Source organism: Ovis canadensis, chromosome 4 (genome assembly GCF_042477335.2).
Source record: "Ovis canadensis isolate MfBH-ARS-UI-01 breed Bighorn chromosome 4, ARS-UI_OviCan_v2, whole genome shotgun sequence".
NCBI classification, from domain to species: Eukaryota; Metazoa; Chordata; class Mammalia; order Artiodactyla; family Bovidae; genus Ovis; species Ovis canadensis.
Genome location: NC_091248.1, coordinates 124,670,269 through 124,690,842, shown reverse-complemented (window position 1 = coordinate 124,690,842; position 20,574 = coordinate 124,670,269). Strand labels below are relative to the sequence as shown.

Genomic DNA, 20,574 nt, shown 5'->3' with positions numbered 1-20,574 from the left:
TTCACCTGGAGTCATTTAGCTTCATGTCACCTAACTCCAAGCTTGATCTGATAAGGAAGTATGAGCATCTCCATTATCTCAGTCCAGAGTAAAACAAAGCACCTGAAAATGTCCTTATGCTTAACGAGAACATTTCTTCCTTCAGAGAGTTCTCGAAGAAATCAAACACACGTTAAAAAATTACAACAATGATTACATATATTCCGTTTCATCTCATAGAAGAAAAATACTAGATGGTGAAGGATTATATATGGTTATTTCATTGCCTGTAAGAAAATGTATAAGATTATAGCATTTTCCTTTTCCTAACAGTTGTATGGCAGTAATCTATTCACTATTATTAATAACATAGTATTTTTATCTTCTAAAGTTGGGGGGAGGGGATTAAACATATAACCATGTCAATTATAATGGTTCTACATATGTGTAGACTAGTGAGTGACTCACAAATTAACACAATACAAAATCTCATAACCTCTTAAAACACACATGGTAGAAATGTGTATTTAGAAAGGTGATCAAAATTCACTAGTGGAGGCATTACAGTATATGCAAAAGGATCTGGAATATCTACTCAACTTATTAAAATTCATGAGACTTTAAAAATGTCACCCATCCTAAGAGGGGTGTAAGCAGAAAAATCTGTTTCACAGAAATAAGAAGCCTATTGCAAACTCACCTTGGAAATTATTTTCTTCCATACAATTCCTAAAAATGTCTTACCCTATTTATTTCAAGGGTCATTTCAGAAATGGTTTAATGAAGATTACTCTGGTATGTTTTATTTCTCAATAAACTATTTATAATATTATTTTGAATATATCCACCTGGTTCATTTCCCCAAGTGGCTGATTGCAGCAACAATGCACGTGTGTACATAAATAAGCAAGAGAAATTCCTACCCATTGGTGAAAAAAATTCCTTTAGTGTCCTAAATGAAGACGAGGCTGTTATTAATTCTATCTGATGGATGAGATAGAAACAAGTAATGAGGATGGTTGTCTTCCTCAGTGTCATATGCAGGAAAAATTCTAGATTTTTTGGAAAGAATTTAAGTATACTATTAAATTGTAAAACAGTTATGTTTTACATTTGTATTTGGAACAGATTTTTAAATGATTTGGAAAACTTGTGTAACCACTACAACAAATGGTTGAAAAGATAGAACAGAATAATCCATTTGTTTTTAAACAATATCCCCTTACATGGCTCATTGGACCCATGGCCATTGTTATGGAAACAAATAATTTGTTATAAGCACTGCCAGGGCACTTGGCTTGGAGCGAGGTCTGTTAGCCATGCCTCACAAGCCTGCCCTGCCCCGGCAATGGCCACTCTATTTATGAACTGGAAAACATGCCAGAGATTTGCCCACATTATACTTCCTACCTCGTCATAATATTTTCATCAAAAATATTGTCAGATATTATAAATCTTGAATAAGAGTAAATGGGTCAACTGGATCTGGAAAGGAGAGAGGGAGCCTAAAAAATCTGGAAATTATAATAGACTACTGTCACTGAATACAAATACTACACTAGTTTTGGAAAATGCTTCTAAGACTGGCAATAGATAACACATTTCTAAAACCTTATAGTTTGCAAAACTTCTTACATAATTCCACTTAAATATTCCCTTAAATAATTCACTTAAATATTAAAAGACATCATTCCTGTTTCTCAGAGAAGAAATCTGAGGTACAAGGGACTTTTGCAATTTTATAAAACCAAATAAATGAACCTATATACTTGAATTCAGAACTTTGGAATCCATATCTTGGTTTTCTCTTTTCAAACACATAGGCTGATCAAGAAGGATATTATAGGAAATTTTTGTTATGCAAATCTTGGCTGATGTGCTATTTGATTTTATATAAAAAAGTAGAGAATGCATGTTCCAACCATTGACTTGATATTCATAAAATCAAAGAATTTACTAAATGAGTCTGCTAACTACTACTTACTTTTCAGATTTTTTAAATATTTTAAAGTTATTAGAAACAATTAAGTTTTGTGTGTCTATGTGTATATATATACACATATATATATATGGAAAGTATGTAAGAACATAGAGATCTGAGTTTTTAACACATCTAGAAAATTAATACTCTACTTAATATTGCTTAGAGAATACAAACTTACATATTCCTATATCCTTGATAAGTATTTAACCATGCAATTTAAATATAAAACATTTCTGTTCTATGAGACTTTCCATTTAATCTATTCAGTGATTACTGATCCTAGCCTGATACTATTAACAAAAGAGGTCAAAAACTATTTTAAAAAATAATTAGGAATATACAAGCATCTTCTAACCATTAAAAAACATTTTTTAAGAGAGAAAAACTGTTTACAAGTCAATTTGTAATATGTTACTATCCTGCAAAACAGTAATAGTATGTAAAGAAAGTATTCACTATTAATACTCCAATTTCCTATTTTGGCCCCAAATATCTACATTCAAAGCTGGTAATAGAATTTCCTAAGCAAAACTAAATGCAGCTTCTTAGAAAGACCTGCTGGAATTTCTTACTGAATGTAATGTTTAATGGACTTTTGATAAGAAATGCTTATATAGAATATCCTTCCTTTCCCTCTAACAGATTGTACAGAGGAAATCTGAAAATACCTTGGAAAGTATGCAAATTAGAGTTTGTAGAATATGTAAATGGAAAATTTTTCTTTGGCAATTTTACCAACCTGCACATATTTTCCCTTTATATCGGAAAAGAAATTCTAAATAAAAGGAAATGACATTGTCGATAAAGTGTAAAGGATTCTATAAAGCTTTAGTATCATCAAAGAGGAATAAGAAGGCTTGACTAGTTTAGCACATTTATTTAATAGCAACTCACATATTTGAGAATTAAATATTCAGATAAACTCTTCTTCAGAAGTCTCTTTAAGAATCATTCTCATTACACAGTATGAGATTGATGACTTTAAAATCTTGTGAGACTGTTGTAATTTCTTATTTGCATGACCCTTCTTATTTTAACATTATCATCCAATGGTCATAAAATAATTCTGAATCTCCATATGGGCATTTAACAAAAATATAACAAAATTGGTCATGGTTGTCTGTTTCTGCAACCATAGAAAGAATAACCATTGACATTTGTTAAAAACAATACTAAACTGGTTGAATGGACATTACACTGCATTCTCCTCAGGCAACCAATTTTTCTTTTTTGAAAGGATAGTTAAAGTAACCTTAGAACTTAATCAACTTTAAAATCTTTTTACTCTAAAACTTTACATCAGATAAGGTGTTGTCTATTAAAAAAAAATCCAATCTTATCTATGTGAGAAATCTCTTTTAATTGCAGTATACATTATGTTATACAGTTAGATTAAAGGAGATATCTAATTACCATTTTTAATAGATTTAAGGTTTCCCTCATAGCTCAGTTGGTAAAGAATCTGCCTGCAATGCAGGAGACCCTGGTTCAATTGCTGAGTTGGGAAGATCCCCTGGAAAAGGGATAGGCTACACAATCCAATAATTCTTGGGCTTCCCTTTGTGGCTCACCTGGTAATAAATTTAAGTCAAGTATATTTTTGGTTGAGGTCTGTAAGTGCTAAACTTTAATTATTTAATGCATTTTAAGACATAAGTTCAAAAGTACTCAAGAACTTTTAAGAAACAATGAATTTTATCACTTTTATAAAACACCAACGCAATGAACTATTTTTCACACTAGCAAGGAATAAAATACTTCTTCAAAGATTTTTTGGGTTTTATTGGCCACGCTTTGATTCCTGTGGGATTTTAGCCCCTCAATCACGGACCAAACCAGGGCCCCTCTGCAGGTGAAGTGGAGTTCTAAACACTGGGCCATCCAGGAATTCCCTATCATAGATTATTAAAGTAATGTAAACTTTATTGCAGGTTCATTGGCATTTAAGTATATTTTGCAACATTTAGCTTGTGTCTCAAATTTGTTTTGATTTATAAAATTTTATAATTAACTCGCCATAGTTTTATCTGGAAATAATCATTCATTGCTTATCATGTTCTTCGTTTTAATGAGAAGTACATGATTTGAAAGGAAGCAACAAACATAAACATCAGAAAAGCCAAAAACTATAGAAATACACCCTTTACACCATCTGAAAAAATTGAGAGTCCTCTGTGTAGATGTATTAACAGCTTACCTTCACAATTTGTGATATTTTCACTGAATGACCTTGTCTCCCTGACTCAACCTCTGGCATTTTATATAAATCAGAAAAGTACAAGTCATGCTGGAAAATGTCACCCTTCTTAGTTGTTTGAACTTGTGTCTCTGTATTTAGCCAAAATGAGACCCTCCCTTAATGCTAAGTGGGTTTCCCAGATGGTGCTATATCTGCAAATGCTGGAGACAGAAGAGACATAGGTTCAATCCTTAGGTCGGGAAGATTCCCTGGAGCAGGAAATGGCAATCAGCTCCAGTGTTCTTGCCTGGAAAATTCCATGGACAGTGGAGCCTGGTAGGCTACAGTACATGGGGCCACAAAGAGTCGGACATGACTGAGTGACAAAGCACACACTTACTGCCCATTACCTGGTAAATGAAGTCCTAATATCACTGCATTTTAGCAACCATCTTGAGGGCAGCCATCTTTATAAGCACCCATCTTTATAACAGCCATCATTAGAGCAGACATATTTAGGGCAGCCATCTTTGCAAACTGTCTGAGTGAATTATAAGCATCGCTATGAACAAAGCTAGTGGAAGTGATGGAAGTCCAGTTGAGCTTTTTCAAATCCTAAAATATGATGCTGTGAAAGTGCTGTACTGAATATGCCATCAAATTTGGAAAACTCAGCAGTGGCCACAGGACTGGAAAAGGTCAGTTTTCATTCCAATCCCAAAGAAAAGCAATGCCAAATAATGCTCAAACTACTACACAGTTGCACTCATCCCATCCCCTAGGAAAGTAATGCACAAAATTATCCAAGTTAGCCTAAAGACTATGTGAATCATGAACTTCCAGATGTTCAAGCTGGATTTAGAAAAAGCAGAGGAACCAGAGATCAAATTGCCAACATCTGTTGGATCATCAAAAAAGCAAGAGAGTTCCAGAAAAACATCTACTTCTGTTTTATTGATTATGTCAAAGTCTTTGTGTGGATCACAACAAACTGTGGAAAATTCATCAAGAGATGGGAAAACCAGACCACCTGATGTGCCTCCTGAGAAATCTGTATGCAGGTCAGGAAGTAGCAGTTAGAACTGGACATGAAACAACAGACTGGTCCCAAACTGGGAAAGGAGTTCGTCAAGGCTGTATATTGTCACTCTGCTTATTTAACTCATATGCAGATTACATCATGTGAAATGCCAGGATGGATGAAGCACAAGCTGGAATCAAGATTGCTGGGAGAACTATCAATAACCTCAGATATGCGGAGGGCACCACCCTTATGGCAGAAAGTGAAGAACTAAAGAGCCTCTTGATGAAAGTGAGAGAGTGAAAAAGCTGGCTTAAACCTCAACATTCAGAAAACAAAGATCATGGCATCCGGTCCCATCAATTCAGTTCAATTCAGTTGCTCAGTCATGTCCAACTCTTTGTGACCCCATGGACTGCAGGACAACAGACCTCTGTGTCCATCACCAACTCCTGGAGTTTACTCAAACTCATGCCCATTGAGTCGGTGACGCCATCCAACCATCTCATCCTCTGTTGTCCCCTTCCCCTCCTTTCTTCAATCTTTCTCAGCATCAAGGGTCTTTTCAAATAAGTCAGTTCTTTGTATCAGGTGACCAAAGTATTGGAGTTTCAGCTTCAAAATCAGTCCTTCCAATAAACACTCAGGACTGATCTCCTTTAGGATTGACTGGTTGGATCTCCTTGCAGTCCAAGCAACTCTCAAGAGTCTTCTCCAACACCACAGTTCAAAAGCATCAGTTCTTCAGCACTCAGCTTTCTTTATAGTCCAACTCTCACATCCATGCATGACTACTGGAAAAACCATAGCTTTGATTAGATGGACCTTTGTTGGGAAAGTAATGTCTCTGCTTTTCAATATGCTGTCTGGTCACTATCACTTCATGGCAAATAGATGGGGAAACAATGGAAACAGTGACAGACTTTATTTTCTTGGGCTCCAAAATCACTGCAGATGGTGACTGCAGCCACGAAATCAAAAGATGCTTGCTCCTTGGAAGAAAAGCTATGACCAATCTATACAGCATATTACCATTACAATATTATAAAGTAACTAGCCACCAATTAAAATAAATAAATTTAAATTTTTTAAAAAAGCAGAGACATTACCCTGCCAAAAAAGATCTGTCTAGTCAAAGATATGGTTTTTCCAGTAGTCATGTATGGATGTGAGAGTTGGACTATAAAGAAAGCTGAGCACCCAAGAATTGATGCTTTTGAATTGTGGTGTTGGAGAAAACTCTTAAGAGTTCCTTGGACTGCAAGGAGATCCAACCAGTCAATCCTAAAGGAAATCAGTCCTAAATATTCATTGGAACGACTGATGAAGATCAGACTCCAATACTTTGGCCACCTGATATGAAGAACTGACACATTTGAAAAGACCCTGATGCTGCGAAAGATTGAAGGCGGTAGGAGAAGGGAATGACAGAGGATGAGATGGTTGGATGGCATCACCTGCCAAATGGACGTGAGTTTGAGCAAGTTCTGGGAGTGGTGATGGACAGGGAAGCCTGCTGTGCTACAGTCCATGGAGGTGCAAAGAGTCAGACACAACTGAGAGACTGAACTGAACTAAACTTAACTAGTCCATTATGATAGGAGAGGATTTAACAGTCTCTCAATTTTGGAATGAAAACTTTACAGAAACAGAAATCTGAAAGATAGTTTGGAGTCTGACTGCAGCTCTTCAAATAACTGCATTTTAGACAGAAAATAATGATTGCTCTCCTGGAAGAGCCTGTGATCTGAGCCTTACTTGTCTACTCCCAGTTAGCTGGTCTGCTGTTTGTGTAGGCATCTGGTCAGTATCTCTCTCTTTCTGCTCAACTTTTAGGAAGGTCCTTTCAAATTTTCTGCTCTACCATTGTTTTGCACAATAGACCTCCTCCGTGCGCACTTGGTAGTAGCAGTGTTAGTCACTCAGACTCTTGCGATCCTACCAACTGTAGCCTGCCTTGCTCCTCTGTCCATGGGAGTCTCCAGACAAGAATACTAGAGTGGATCGCCATTCCCTTCTCCAGAGGATCTTCTCAACCCAGAGATTGAACCTGGGTCTCCTGCATTACAGGCAGATTCTTTACCATTTGAGCTATAGGAAAGACCTTCATGCCCATCTTACCTACAGGCTGAAAACCAATCTACAATAGGGTTCTCAGTGCTAACTATACATTAGAATGACTGGGGGAGCTTTAAAATCTCAATGCCTAGGTTTCATCTTAGACCATCCAATTTCAAATCTCTGGAAATGAGACCCAAACATCCATGTTTTAAAGCTTTATAGGTTACTCCATTGTGTATCCAGGGTTGAAAACCACTTTTTTAAAAATATGAATTATGCCTGATACTTAGCTTAATTGTGAGATGAAGACTTTCCATGAAGAGAAATTTTCCTCCTTACTTGCTTCTGACAATTTACACATCCCAATATACAAATGTTCTTGCCATGCAATAAAGGCTTAATAGAACTTATTTCTAAAGCACTACTCTGGCATATGTACTATTTATTATCAGAGTATTATATCCTTATTTCACATGACAGTTATAATCATGGACAACTGCTGTGGAAATGACCAGCTACTTAAGTTCAGAGCACTAGACTCTGCCTGCTCACAAAAATTACTTAAGAGTTTTAAGATGTCACCTTTCTGGGAGTGGGCCCTGATCAGGTCAAAAATCCCAAGCATTCTGTCTAATATATAAATTAAAAACAAATTCCTCCCATTCCTCCTCCTCCTCCCACCCCATCCTTTTCATTTCTTATTGATGGCTTTACTTAATTTTGGTTTTGACTGCCTTAAAAAAAATAAAATAGATCCCTTAAAATTTAGTATTTTATAACATATATAATTAATTTATATGTTGTGAATATTTGATTGAATACACACAACTTTCCAATTTAATTAATATGGTTTTAAGAGTAAATGGATTATGCTACCTTTTTTCTCAGAATAAAAAAAAATAATAAAATGCCTACAGAACTGTAATAAGGGTTTAAACTACCATTATGAGTGTTTTCTTTGCTATATTACTGTTCCTACTCCTCTAAATTATTTCTTTATAATTTCAATATTTTACTCAAATAGAAGATCTCTGTTCCTAAAAAATATCAGAGTCATTAATATAAAATACTACTTACATGATTCTAATTTAATTTGCCTGGGTGGGCCTGGCATTCATATACTTTAAATTCTTCTCAGGCAACTCAAAACGGTAGCCCAGACTGAGACTCATTGCCCTAAGCCTTGGATAGAAACTGTAGCCTAAAGAAACATTCTTCAACCAATAAGAATGTATGAATAAACAGCCTCTTGGTGGTTTTTAATACATAAATGCAGACAAGTGCACACACCTTAGAGTGAGGACTAGTAATATTTTAAAATATTTAAAATTGAGAAGGGGATGCTCATTGTGGTGTCTAACATACTCCAAAGCTATGGCTGGTCTATTTGCTTTTTCTTTAAAACTATTTTTCTACCTTATTGTCCTCTTCATACATATAGTCAGTAGCTACGGACTTTCACAATGACATCGGCTCCTCAAGACTAGCAGAAAACCTTTCGTAAAATGAGCACTTAATTGTATTGAACTCCCTGTTCACCAAAATCTATTTGACCTTTCTCCAGTATCTCTTTGGAGCAGTCTCTCAGAGCTATCTGAGGTGCTGCGTCCCAGGCTGGAGCCCCATTTTGCCCCAAATAAAACTTAACTCACAGCTCTCAAGTTGCGAATCTTTTTCAGTTGACAGAGGCAAGTAAGAGGTTTTTTTTTGTTTTTTTTTTCCTTCTATTTACTTAATTCTCAGTTCAGAATTTCAATAATTTGTTCCACTGCAGTTCTGTGCTACAAACTAAAATACAGTTACTTGAAACATTGTGCTTAAAGAATTCTAGTGTTCTATCATTATTCAATTATTTACCTAATTTTTTTTTTCAGGTTTCAACCCAGTTTTATTGGGTGGTCTTATTGTCTGTGAAATACACCAGAGGTTGGGGAAGGAGACACCCATTGCATTGACTTTGCAAGATAAGGGGTTTTCATCACTAAGGAAAGGCTTGGGGTGGAGCAGGTTAGGGCATACTGGGTTTGGTTTCATTTTACCATCTTCTTTTGCTTTGCTCACATTTCTTTTCTCTCTCAGCAAGTACCAGAGGACACACACACATGGAAACAAAAATAGCAAGATCAGTCTCCAATCACTTCACTCCCAAGCCCTTCCCCAGACTGTACCAGGGATGGGAGGAGTCAGATAGCTACTCTTCAGCCAAAGAACACACCAGAATCCACTACCATTTTCAAATATCTGCAAACTCAGTTCTGTGTCTTCTTCTGACAGTGACTCACCCAGATGTTCCCATCTTGATGGTAGGGTTTCCAGTTTCTCCCGGTGTCGCTGTAGAGCATGCGATATTGGGTCACCCAGTCTGAGCTGCTGTATCTTCCTTGAGTTGCTATGGCACTGATCTGCTTCCGGTTGCCAAAATTAACCTGAAGCCACTGATAATGGTCACTGTCTGATGGAGACCATCCCCCAGCACCTGAATAAGGTAGACACAAGAGGAGGGAAATAGGTATTTAATGTTGAACTTCTACAATTGGCAATAGATCATTCTACATCTTTTAATTGGCGTTGGAAGTACTATATTTCACAGATACATTATCATGTGTCCTTTATAGATGCCACAGGGATTTCAACTAATATCCTTCTAGCAGGGTAACATTGACACTCTGACCTCTTTATGGTGTAATTATGTGCTCATTTTCTCCTGTGCAAATGTCTTCATAATTCCTCAATTAGATCTTATTAGTACATGTCAAACTCTAATTGGCTGAGGCTTGATCAATTTACCGTGAATTCTTCAATTAACAATCACTAGAAAAAGATACGTAGCAATCTAACATTTCCTCATGTAAGGATTTATTTTTAAGCAGATCATAAATGAAACAAAATGCAACTATACACACTCTAAAATATATATTTACTTTACAAAGTTCAGAGTTGAAAGAACACTACTAGCTCTCAAGAGGAGACCTCATCTTACATCAACTCCTGAGACCTAAGATATATAGTAAACTAGTCAAAATGTTCACTAACGCTTAAGAGCTATACAACCAATGACTCTAGATGAACACATTTCTAGGAAAATAATAGAGTCACTAAATGAAGTGAAGCTTCTTTTGGTAAAATAAAGTAAACGACTGGCAAAGAGTAAGAATGTGAAAATATCCATTAGAGAAACAGTACTAACATAGAACAAAAAAGACTCCTAATTTATAACACTATGTGAAACAACTATGATTCCAAATAAATAGACTACAGAAAATATGCCATGATGCTTAGTTCTAAGAAGCAATATAATTTGTTGAGTGAATTTCATTACTAATGGTAGTAAATAATAGGAAAATATTCAACAAGTTATCCAATGTACAGTATATGAGAACATATGCCTCACTTTTCAAATAAAGAATTTAAATGCTGACAATAAAATAATTTATTTTATGAAATCTTTGCTAATAAAGATCATTTTGCAAATCATCATTGATATATCACTTATATAATGATATTTACAGGGCTTATTTCTGTTCTCAACCATAGTTGTCCCACCGCAAAGAATTACAAATCCAACAAAATGTATAGGATTATACTTTTAAGAGATTAGACAATACACTGTACTGGACTCTGATTCATGAGATATGATAAACAGAGGTGAGCCCTGCCAGCTTCCTGGCTTTCTGCATGGTCCACTTTCCAGACCATGGTGTAAAAGAATATTCTGAACAGACACAACAGCATCACCGAGTTGAAGGCAGAGCAGAATCAAAGCTCTCGAGGAATCCAGAATTTGTAGGACAGGGTATCAGGGAAGGGGCAGCTGTGCAGAGAAGAAGCTTTGGGAATGTCCATTGGGTCACCAGTGACTATCTTCAGTTCAGACTTTGGACAAATGCTAGGCTGTGTATTTGCAGACTAAGACTCAACAAGACAAAGCGAAGTGAGATCTGAAATGAATAACAGCCAGAAGATGCACAGTCCTAGGAGTAGAATTTGATTTCAGACTGGACAAGATTGAGAGAACTCGAGCAGAGATCTCAGAAGGAGAGTAGAATAATTTTATCCTAAAATAAGGATTCTGATTCTAATCCTACTCTGAGTGAGTGAGTGAGTGAGTGAAGTCGCTCAGTCATGTCTGACTCTTTGTGACCCCATGGACTGTAGACTACCAGGCTCCTCTGTCCATGGGATTTTCCAGGCAAGAGTACTAGAGTGGGTTGCCATTTCCTTCTCCAGAGTATCTTCCTGACCCAGGGATCAAACCCAGGTATCCTGCATTGTAGGCATACGCTTTACCATCTGAACCACCGGAGAAGCCAATCCTACTGAGAACATATCTGAAAAAAGGTTGGTAACGAGTCTGAAAAAAGATCATTCTGATCCACAACTGTATTAACCCCTTGGTTGAATGAAACTCAGCACTCCATTATGGGAGACCGTGGAAGTTTATTTTTTCATGAGACTTCCATGAAAATATGAAAGAGACTCAACAACAGAGAATCCATAATGTCCAGTAAAAACTTTTAAAAAAAATTAGATATTTGGGTAAGCAGTAAAATATGACTCATAACCAGAGAAAAGTCAGTCAGTGGTAATAGACACAGATGATTAAATTAACAGAGCACAACTTTACAATATAGATTATAAATTAGTTGTGTTACTTGAATAAGAATGTATAAATATTGAAGAAACAAATATGAAAATTTAATGGAGAAAAGAAACAGCAAAGGAAAACAACATGGGAGTTTTGGGACTAGAAATTATATCTGAATTAAAACATTTACTAGATGAGCTTAAAAGCAGATTAGAAACTGAGAAGAAAATAGTGCATGCTAACTCCCTTCAGTCCAGTTTGACTCTTTGCACCCCCATGGACTATGGACTACCAGGCTCCTATCTCCATGGGATTCTCCAGGCAAGAATACTGGAGTGGGTTGTAATTTCCTTCTCCAGGGGATCTTCCCAACCCAGGGATCAAACCCACGTCTTTCTATGCCCCTGCACTGGCAGGTTCTTGACCACTAGCACCACCAAACTGAGAAGAAAATAGTAGTGTACTCAAATACAGAGTCAGATAAACCATTCAGGCCTAACCTCACAGTGGGTAATATGGCTTAATAACGAACCTGTAGTCCAGTAACCTGGAGGATAACATTAAATGTCTTAACCATCACTTCATGGGAAATAGAAAGGAAATGGTGGAAACAGTGTCAGACTTTATTTTGGGGGGCTCCAGAATCACTGCAGATGGTTACTGCAGCCATGAAATTAAAAGACGCTTACTCCTTGAAAGAAAAGTTATGACCAACCTAGATAACATATTCAAAAGCAGAGACATTGCTTTGCCAACAAAGGTCCGTCTAGTCAAGGCTATAGTTTTTCTAGTGGTCATGTATGGATGTGAGAGTTGGACTGTGAAGAAGGCTGAGTGCCGAAGAATTGATGCTTTTGAACTGTGGTGTTGGAGAAGACTCTTGAGAGTCCCTTGGACTGCAAGGAGATCCAACCAGTCCATTCTGAAGGAAATCAGCCCTGGGTGTTCTTTGGAAGGAATGATGCTAAAGCTGAAACTCCAGTACTTTGGCCACCTCATGCGAAGAGTTGACTCATTGGAAAAGACTCTGATGCTAGGAGGGATTGGGGGAAGGAGGAGAAGGGGACGACAGAGGATGAGATGGCTGGATGGCATCACCAACTCGATGGACGTGAGTCTGAGTGAACTCCGGGAGTTGGTGATGGACAGGGAGGCCTGGTGTGTTGCAATTCATGGGGTCGCAAAGAGTTGGACATGACTGAGCAACTGAACTGAACTGAACAATCATGCAAATTGAGTATGAAAAGCAGAAAGGGTAGAGACTGAGGTAGAAAAAAAAATACATTTGAGGAAATAATAGTTGAAAAATACAAGCCCAAATATCTGAGAAATTCACTGAAGACCAAGAAGAGTAAATACAAAGAAAATACACCAAGGCACACCATAAATAACTGCTTAACAAACCACGCTAAAGAGAAAATCTTAAAAGTGTTCAGAGGGCAATGACATCTTAACAACCGCAGTGCAAGCCAGTGAACAAAGAAATGACGTGATGAAAAGAAAAGAAAAAGAGTCAGTGTAAAATTATACATCTAGCAAATATACCCTTCAAACATGAAAGCAACATAAGGATACTTAGGACAAATGCTGAGAAAATTCATCATCAATAAGCATGTTATATAAGAGATGGAAATTTTTCAGCTTCAGGGAAACCTGGCCATGCTGAAATCACATGAAGGAACAAATGGTGAAAATGGTAAACATGTCAGTAAATAGGAAGTGTCTGTTAATGCTTTTGCAATTTCTTTAGAAGATAATTGCTTGGAACAAAAATAGTAACAATGAATAAGAGGGCTTATAACAAATATAGATGTAAAATGTATGATTACAATAGGACAAAGGATAGGAGGCAAGGACAAAGTGTACTGTCCTGAGTTTCTTTGACTACATTTGAAATGATACAGTATTACTTAAAAGTAGTAAACCCTAGATCAAGGGTCTGCACACTTTTTCTCTAAGGTTTAAACACTGAGTATTTTAGGCTTTGCAGACCATGCTACTTCTATAACTACTAAACTCTGCTACTGGAGCATGAAGCAGCCACAGAAGACCCAGAAACAATAGCGTGACTGTGATTCAATACAATTTTATTAATAAAGACAGGAGGCTGGCCAAAGAGCTGTAATGTGTTAACCTCTGCTAAAAATCAACTTCCGTTTTACATCTGTGCATTTCACTATATCTAAATTATACCTCCAAAAACATTTTTAAATGCTCTATCTACATAAAGTGTGTGTGTTTCGTTTACATGTGTGCTATCTATAGAATGTGTGTATAACCACCTCACAACTACCTTCTCATTCTTCATTCCCCTATTTATTCAAACTATACTTGTACAAGAATGATGTTTCTATAAGGCAGATCTAATCATAGTTAATCCTAGTTCAATATTTTTCAATTGATCCTCATTGCCTCCAGAAATAAATGATCCAGGCCTTCACAAACAAAAGACTCACCTGGAACACACCCTCTATACCTTTCCAAATCCTCCCTCAACTTATTATGATCCTCCCTCAAAGTATTATTTCTCCTTCAAGGATCAGCAAGTTCACTCCAAATATCACATCTGCAATGGGTGCTGTGATTTGCCTTTTTGCTTTTAATATATGACTGGAGGACTTATTCTTTCAGATATTTACACTGCTGCTGGAAGACCAAATGTAGCTATGATTCCCCTCAGGCATTCCCTGGGTTAAAAAAGAGGCATTTTACACAAGGTCATGCCCCTTCCTAGGGTTATACAGATGTAACAATGGGCTATCCAGGGGCTGCTGCTGCTAAGTCACTTCAGTCGTGTCTGACTCTGTGTGACCCCATAGACGGCAGCCCACCAGGCTCCCTCGTCCCTGGGATTCTCCAGGCAAGAACACCAGAGTGGGTTGCCATTTCCTTCTCCAATGCAGGAAAGTGAAAAGTGAGAGTGAAGTCACTCAGTCGTGTCCGACTTTTAGTGACCCCATGGACTGCAGCCTACCAGGCTCCTCTGTCCATGGGATTTTCCAGGCAAGAGTGCTGGAGTGGGGTGCCATTGCCTTCTCCAATCCAGAGGCTAGAAATGGTCAATACCATTGTCCCAACTGGGGAAAAGTATAAACAGTCACCACAGTCTGGTCTCAGAGCTCCCTGAGAAATTGGAAGTTGAAGCTTCCATGGAGATTGCATCGCATGCTGACTACTGCCTCTGCCTATTTCTGTTTCCTTCCCTTCCCTTACCCCAGTTTTCATTCTGAAGGTACTGCCTACAAAATTTGCACTTCTCTGACTCATAATTTGTATCCTGGGAAATCCAGTCTGCAATATTTTTTGGAATCACTTTCCTTATAACCTGCATAGGAGTTTGTTTTCCCAGCTTTGTACTTCATTTGCTGTTTCTATGCTTTCTTCCTTTTTGTAGTATCTAACATTTCCAATAGTCATATGTCATCCATATGTTGATTTTACCAAGAATTCTGCAAAATTTTGGAAGAGCCATATATTAATTTTTGGGTCTTTCTGGTGGCTCAGACAGTAAAGAATTTGCCTGCAATGCAAGAGACCCAGGTTTGATCCTTGAGTGGGGAAGATCCCTTGGAGAAGAGGATGGCTCAGTTCAGCTCAGTTGTTCAGTCATATCTGAAGCTTTGTGACCCCATGCACTGCAGCACATCAGCCTTCCCTGTCCATCACCACCTCTCGGAGCTTACTCAGACTCCTGCACATTGAGTCAGTGATGCCATCCAACCATCTCATCCTCTGTCGTCCCCTTCTCCTCCTGCCTTCAATGTTTCCCAGCATCAGGGTCTTTTCTGATGAATCAGTACTTCACATCAATATTGGAGTTTCAGCTTCAGCATCAGTCCTTCCAATGAATATTCAGGACTGATTTCCTTTAGGATGGACTGGTTGGATCTCCTTACATTCTAAGGGACTCTCAGGAGTCTTCTCCAACACCACAGTTCAAAACAATCAGTTCTTCAGTGCTCAGCTATCTTTATAGTCCAACTCTCACATCCATACATGACTACTGGAAAACCCATAGCTTAGACTAGACAGATCTTTGTTGGTCAAGTAATGTCTCTGCTTTTCTAATATGCTGTCTATGTTTGTCATAGCTTTTCTTCCAAGGAGGAAGCATCTTTTGATTTCATGGCTGCAGTCACCATCTGCAGTGATTTTGGAGCCCAAGAAAATAAAGTCTGTCACTGTTTCCATTGTTTCCTCATCTATTTGCCATGAAGTGATGGGATCAGATTCTAAGATCTTAGTTTTTGGAATGTTTGGTTTTAAACCAGCTTTTTCACTCTCCTCTTTCTCCTCATCAAGAGGCTCTTGAGTTCTTCTTCACTTTCTTCTATTAAGAGTGGTATCATCTGCATATTTGACATTATTAATATTTCTCCCATAAATCTTGATTTCAGCTTGTACTTCATCCAGCCTGGCATTTCACCTGATGTAGTCTGAATATAAGTTAAATAAGCAGGATGACAATGTACAGCTTTGACACACTCCTTTCCCAGTTTGGAACCAGGCCATTGTTGAATGAGTAGAGAATGGATACTCAGTATTCGTGCCTAGAGGATTCTATGGACAGAGGGACCTGGCAGGCTTCAGTCCATAGGGTTACAAAGAGTTGGACACAACTGAACGACTAACACTTTCACTTTCATATATGAATTTGGGGGATACCAGTATACCTAGTCATCAAGAGATAATAAATATATTTCCTTATCTGTTAGATAGTTCCAAACTTTGGAAAAAATCCTATACCCAGCTGCATATGAATTTCTATATATGCATTACTAAAAGCAACAGGATGATTTTAGTTATTGAAATAAAAAAGCAATTATTATTGTGAGTAAAATAAGAAAGATATGTGCATTTGACTGATGCAACTTCGAATGTTTCCCCTAACTAATTTTGCAAAATGCATTTCAGGATAAATTTTCTTCATTTACCCTTTTTTTTTTTTTGCTGCATTACAATTTTTCGATAAAGAAGCAATTAACAGCTACTTAATCTCATTTACCTCATTACTTAAAGAAATGAATTAATGGTCAACTTTAAGGGAGGAAAAAGTCTAAACGCAGTAAAAATATAAGTTAAAACTTCCTCCTTACCTGAAGGAAATGTGAAGAGAATAGCGATCAACCTCCCGGGGAGGGCAAATGTCACGCTTTCATGAGAAGCATGGTGGAAAGATCGATGACAAGTTCTCTGTTTCTCTTTGATCTCTCTCACAATGTAATTTGGGGAAGTTGATTTCTTTGTTCATTTGGCTTGTGAAATGTGTAACCTCTATCGATCTAAGGATTAAGAATGATACCTCTTTCATGACAAAAACCTCAGGAAATGGTATATAAGAGAGCAGAAGGGTTCCCCAGAAACACTATGGAGAATATATGAAAGAGGACAGAAGTGTTTCCTAGTGGATACAGTGATGGCTCAAGGGATCGAAGTGGAAAGTCAAAGAGGAGAACAAGAATGCAAAGACAGTGAACAGCCATAAACTCTTAGATTCTAAGATGATTTAAGAACAACTTTCATCTAGAAATAATAGAGTCAAATTATCTATTAGGTAACTAATAAATTGGTACAGTGACTTGAAAGATGGGTCCTTATACAGAACTCCTGCCATTCCCTAAACACTGGGATGCTGTTCCTGCCCTACCTTTTCCTTCCTCTATCTCCATCTTCCTCCACTCCTTCATCTCTCTCTCTCTTTCTCTTTTTTTTTTCTCTCTTGAATACACACATTTTCTCCTTCCAGATATGTGTGTGTGTATGAACTATAAGATACTCAGCGTTTGCATTCTGGATGCTCACCCCCACTGGGGTTACTTGAGTAAAGAATTATATTAAAAAACTTGGAGAAGTGGATGAAATCAGCTCTGTAAACTCGGAGATAGCTTATAACTGTGATAGCCATTTCCTCTTTGTAATTTGTACCTCTAAGAGCTAACAATGAACTGAACTGAACTGAAGAGCTAACAAAAACATGAAACTGTGTGGGTGGTTCAAGAGAGGGCATGGAGTTTCTTTCCAGTTATAAATGGCTCTTGCATAAACCTGATGCCTAAGCAGGTGGCTATAACACCACTGGAGACTACACGCCTCAATTCTAATTTAACAGAAAAAGGTAGAAAAAGAATTCAATTAAGGCTAGAACTACCTTTAATAACTGGTTGAGAAATATGTATCAGATGAAAAGAATAAATTGAAAAGGAGGCTTGAAGGCCAGATAGCATTATGAGTTCAGGCTGGGAGACCTCCTGCTCTAAACACACAGAATTTTTAGATAAGATAGATAAAAATAAAATTGAAAAGACATATCCAGGATCAAAAGTACGATAAGCTTCTCCATGCACAAGAAATGCAACCAAAATGCAAAGCGGTGAGTAGGACCAGAACCAATTCCTGCTGGAGTCGGGGCTGGGGACAGAGACAGAGGGACACTGGGCTCCTGGGGAGCGTTGGTGAATGCACGTCCCTGTGTGTGTTACCGAGAGGAAGCCTGGGTCAGAGCTGAAAACCAAACTAACCCAGGACTAACTTGCTCTGAAAAGAGACTAAAACAACTGTTTACTGACTTAGAGATGCGGGTAATAGGAGACTGTATAGGCCAGAGGGTCCCAACCTCCAGATGCTAATGCCTGATGATTTGAGGTGGAACCAATGCAATAATAATAAGAGTAAAGTGCACATTAAATTTGGTGTATTTGAATCATCCCTAAATCATTGCTCCCTCACCATTGACTGTGGATAAACTGTCCTGCGTACAACTTGTCCCTAGTGTTCCAAAGGTAGGGGACCTCTGCCACTTAAGGAATTTGGAAAAGAGGCATATCTAAGCCAAGAGAAGGCACCCATTGGCTTGTTGACTGGACTTATGATTCTCTAGTAACACTGGCAGGCAAGGACACAGGGTCCTCCATGTAAAATGTGTTTCTGCACTGAGGATGGGGAAGCTAAGGAGAAAAATCACCAAATTATAGGGAAGAAAAGGAAAGAGGGTGAGAGAGAAACAGCTGACTGCAAAGAAGAGACTAAAAAAAAAAAAAAAGCAAAATCACAGAAAAAATATGCCATAAGTCAGCTAACAAAGTCAAAACATCAATGCAAATGTCTCCAGATATAATAGCAAGCGAGGAAGAAGGGAAGTAAAATCCTCAGGTGCTCAAAAATATAACATAAGTAATGCCATTCATTGAAAACCAGCAGTAATGATCACATCCAAGAGGGAAAAATAAAAGATTTACAGACAGATAGTAAAAAGAACTAGATAGTGATCTCAGAAGTAAAACAAGTAGACACTGACAGGAAAATAACCTCATGAGAGGAATATCCTGAAATTATCTGTGTGTGTTTAGTCATTCAGTCATGTCCGACTCTTTGTGACACTGTAGCCCTCCAAGCTCCTCTGTCCATGGGGATTCTCCAAGCAAGAATCCTGGGGTGGGTTGCAATGCCCTCCTCCAGGGGATCTTCCCAACCCAGGGATCGAACCCAGGTCTCCCACATTCCAAGCTGATTCTTTACTATCTGAGCCAGCAGAGAAGCACAAGAATATTGGAATGGGTAGCCTATCCCTTCTCCAGGGGAACTTGCCGACCCAGGAATCAAAGTGGGGTCTCCTGCATTGCAGGTGAGCTACCAGGGAAGCCATTCTATAACCATATAGTGGAAGCTATTCAGCAAGAAAAAAGAGAGGGCCCTGATACATGTTACATCAGTTCAGTTCAGTTGCTCAGTTGTATCTGACTCTTTGTGACCCCATGGACTGCATGATGCCAGGCTTCCCTGTCCATCACCAACTCCTGGAGCTTACTCAAACGCACGTCCATAGAGATACTGAAGCCATCCAACCATCTCATCCTCTGCCGTCCCCTTCTCCTGCCTTAAATCGTTCCCAGAATCAGGGTCTTTTCCAAAGAATCAGTTCTTCGCATCAGGTGGCCAAAGTACTGGAGTTTCAGCTTCAGCATCAGTCCTTCCAAAGAATATTCAGGACTGATTTCCTTTAGGATGGACTGGCTGGATCTCCTTGCAGTCCACGGGACTCTCAAGGGTCTTCTCCAACATCACATGTTACATGATCAGTCTCAAAATAACTATGCTGAGTGAAAGAATCCAGGGAGAAAAAGTACATACTGTACAATGCAAATAAAGTTCTAGGAAATGCAAATTGAAACACAGGAATAAAAGCAGATCATAACTGAGTAGGGATGGGGGGGCCAGAGGGAGAAGAAAGGAGTTATAAAGTGGAAAAAGAAAACCTCCTGAGGTGATGGATATATTCATTATATTTATTGTGGTGATGGTTTCACGGCTGTATACATATATAAAAATGAACAAATGGTGCAATTTCAATAGGTACATTAGTATACATCAGTGACGTGTCAATTAAACTGAAACATTGTGGGAGTAAAGAGATAAATAGGTTAAAGTGTGAATTTCAGTGATAAGACTTGAAGATCTAAAATAAAGCAAAGGCAGAGAATATAAACATTTGAAGAAGTAATGACTGAATTTTTTTTTCAAAATTAAAACACCAAAAAAAGATACCCCTCAAAAATTGAAAGGGTTCTCTGAAAATTGTAAAGCGTACATGAAATGGGCACATTATGAAAAGTATGTAATGAGATCCAAATGAAAGGTGCTCTAAAACAGTAAGATTGAAGAATTGTAAAATTCAAGTATAGAAATTGTGAATTATCTCACTGATAAAGAGAAAAGAGTTGGTGTCTTAAGAAGTGATAAGATCGGCTTGCTAATGACTTCAGATTTTA

General features: G+C 37.8%; 1 protein-coding gene across 1 annotated transcript in view; it reads right to left on the bottom strand.

Moving 5' to 3' along the window:
• Window positions 1-20,574, bottom strand: part of CNTNAP2 (contactin associated protein 2) — a 2,336,063-nt gene that overhangs the window by 1,552,812 nt on the left and 762,677 nt on the right. Inside the window, exon 4 of the mRNA XM_069588655.1 lies at window positions 9,507-9,700. Within this exon, the coding sequence (XP_069444756.1) occupies window positions 9,507-9,700 (194 nt within the window). The remainder of the gene's footprint in view (window positions 1-9,506; window positions 9,701-20,574) is intronic.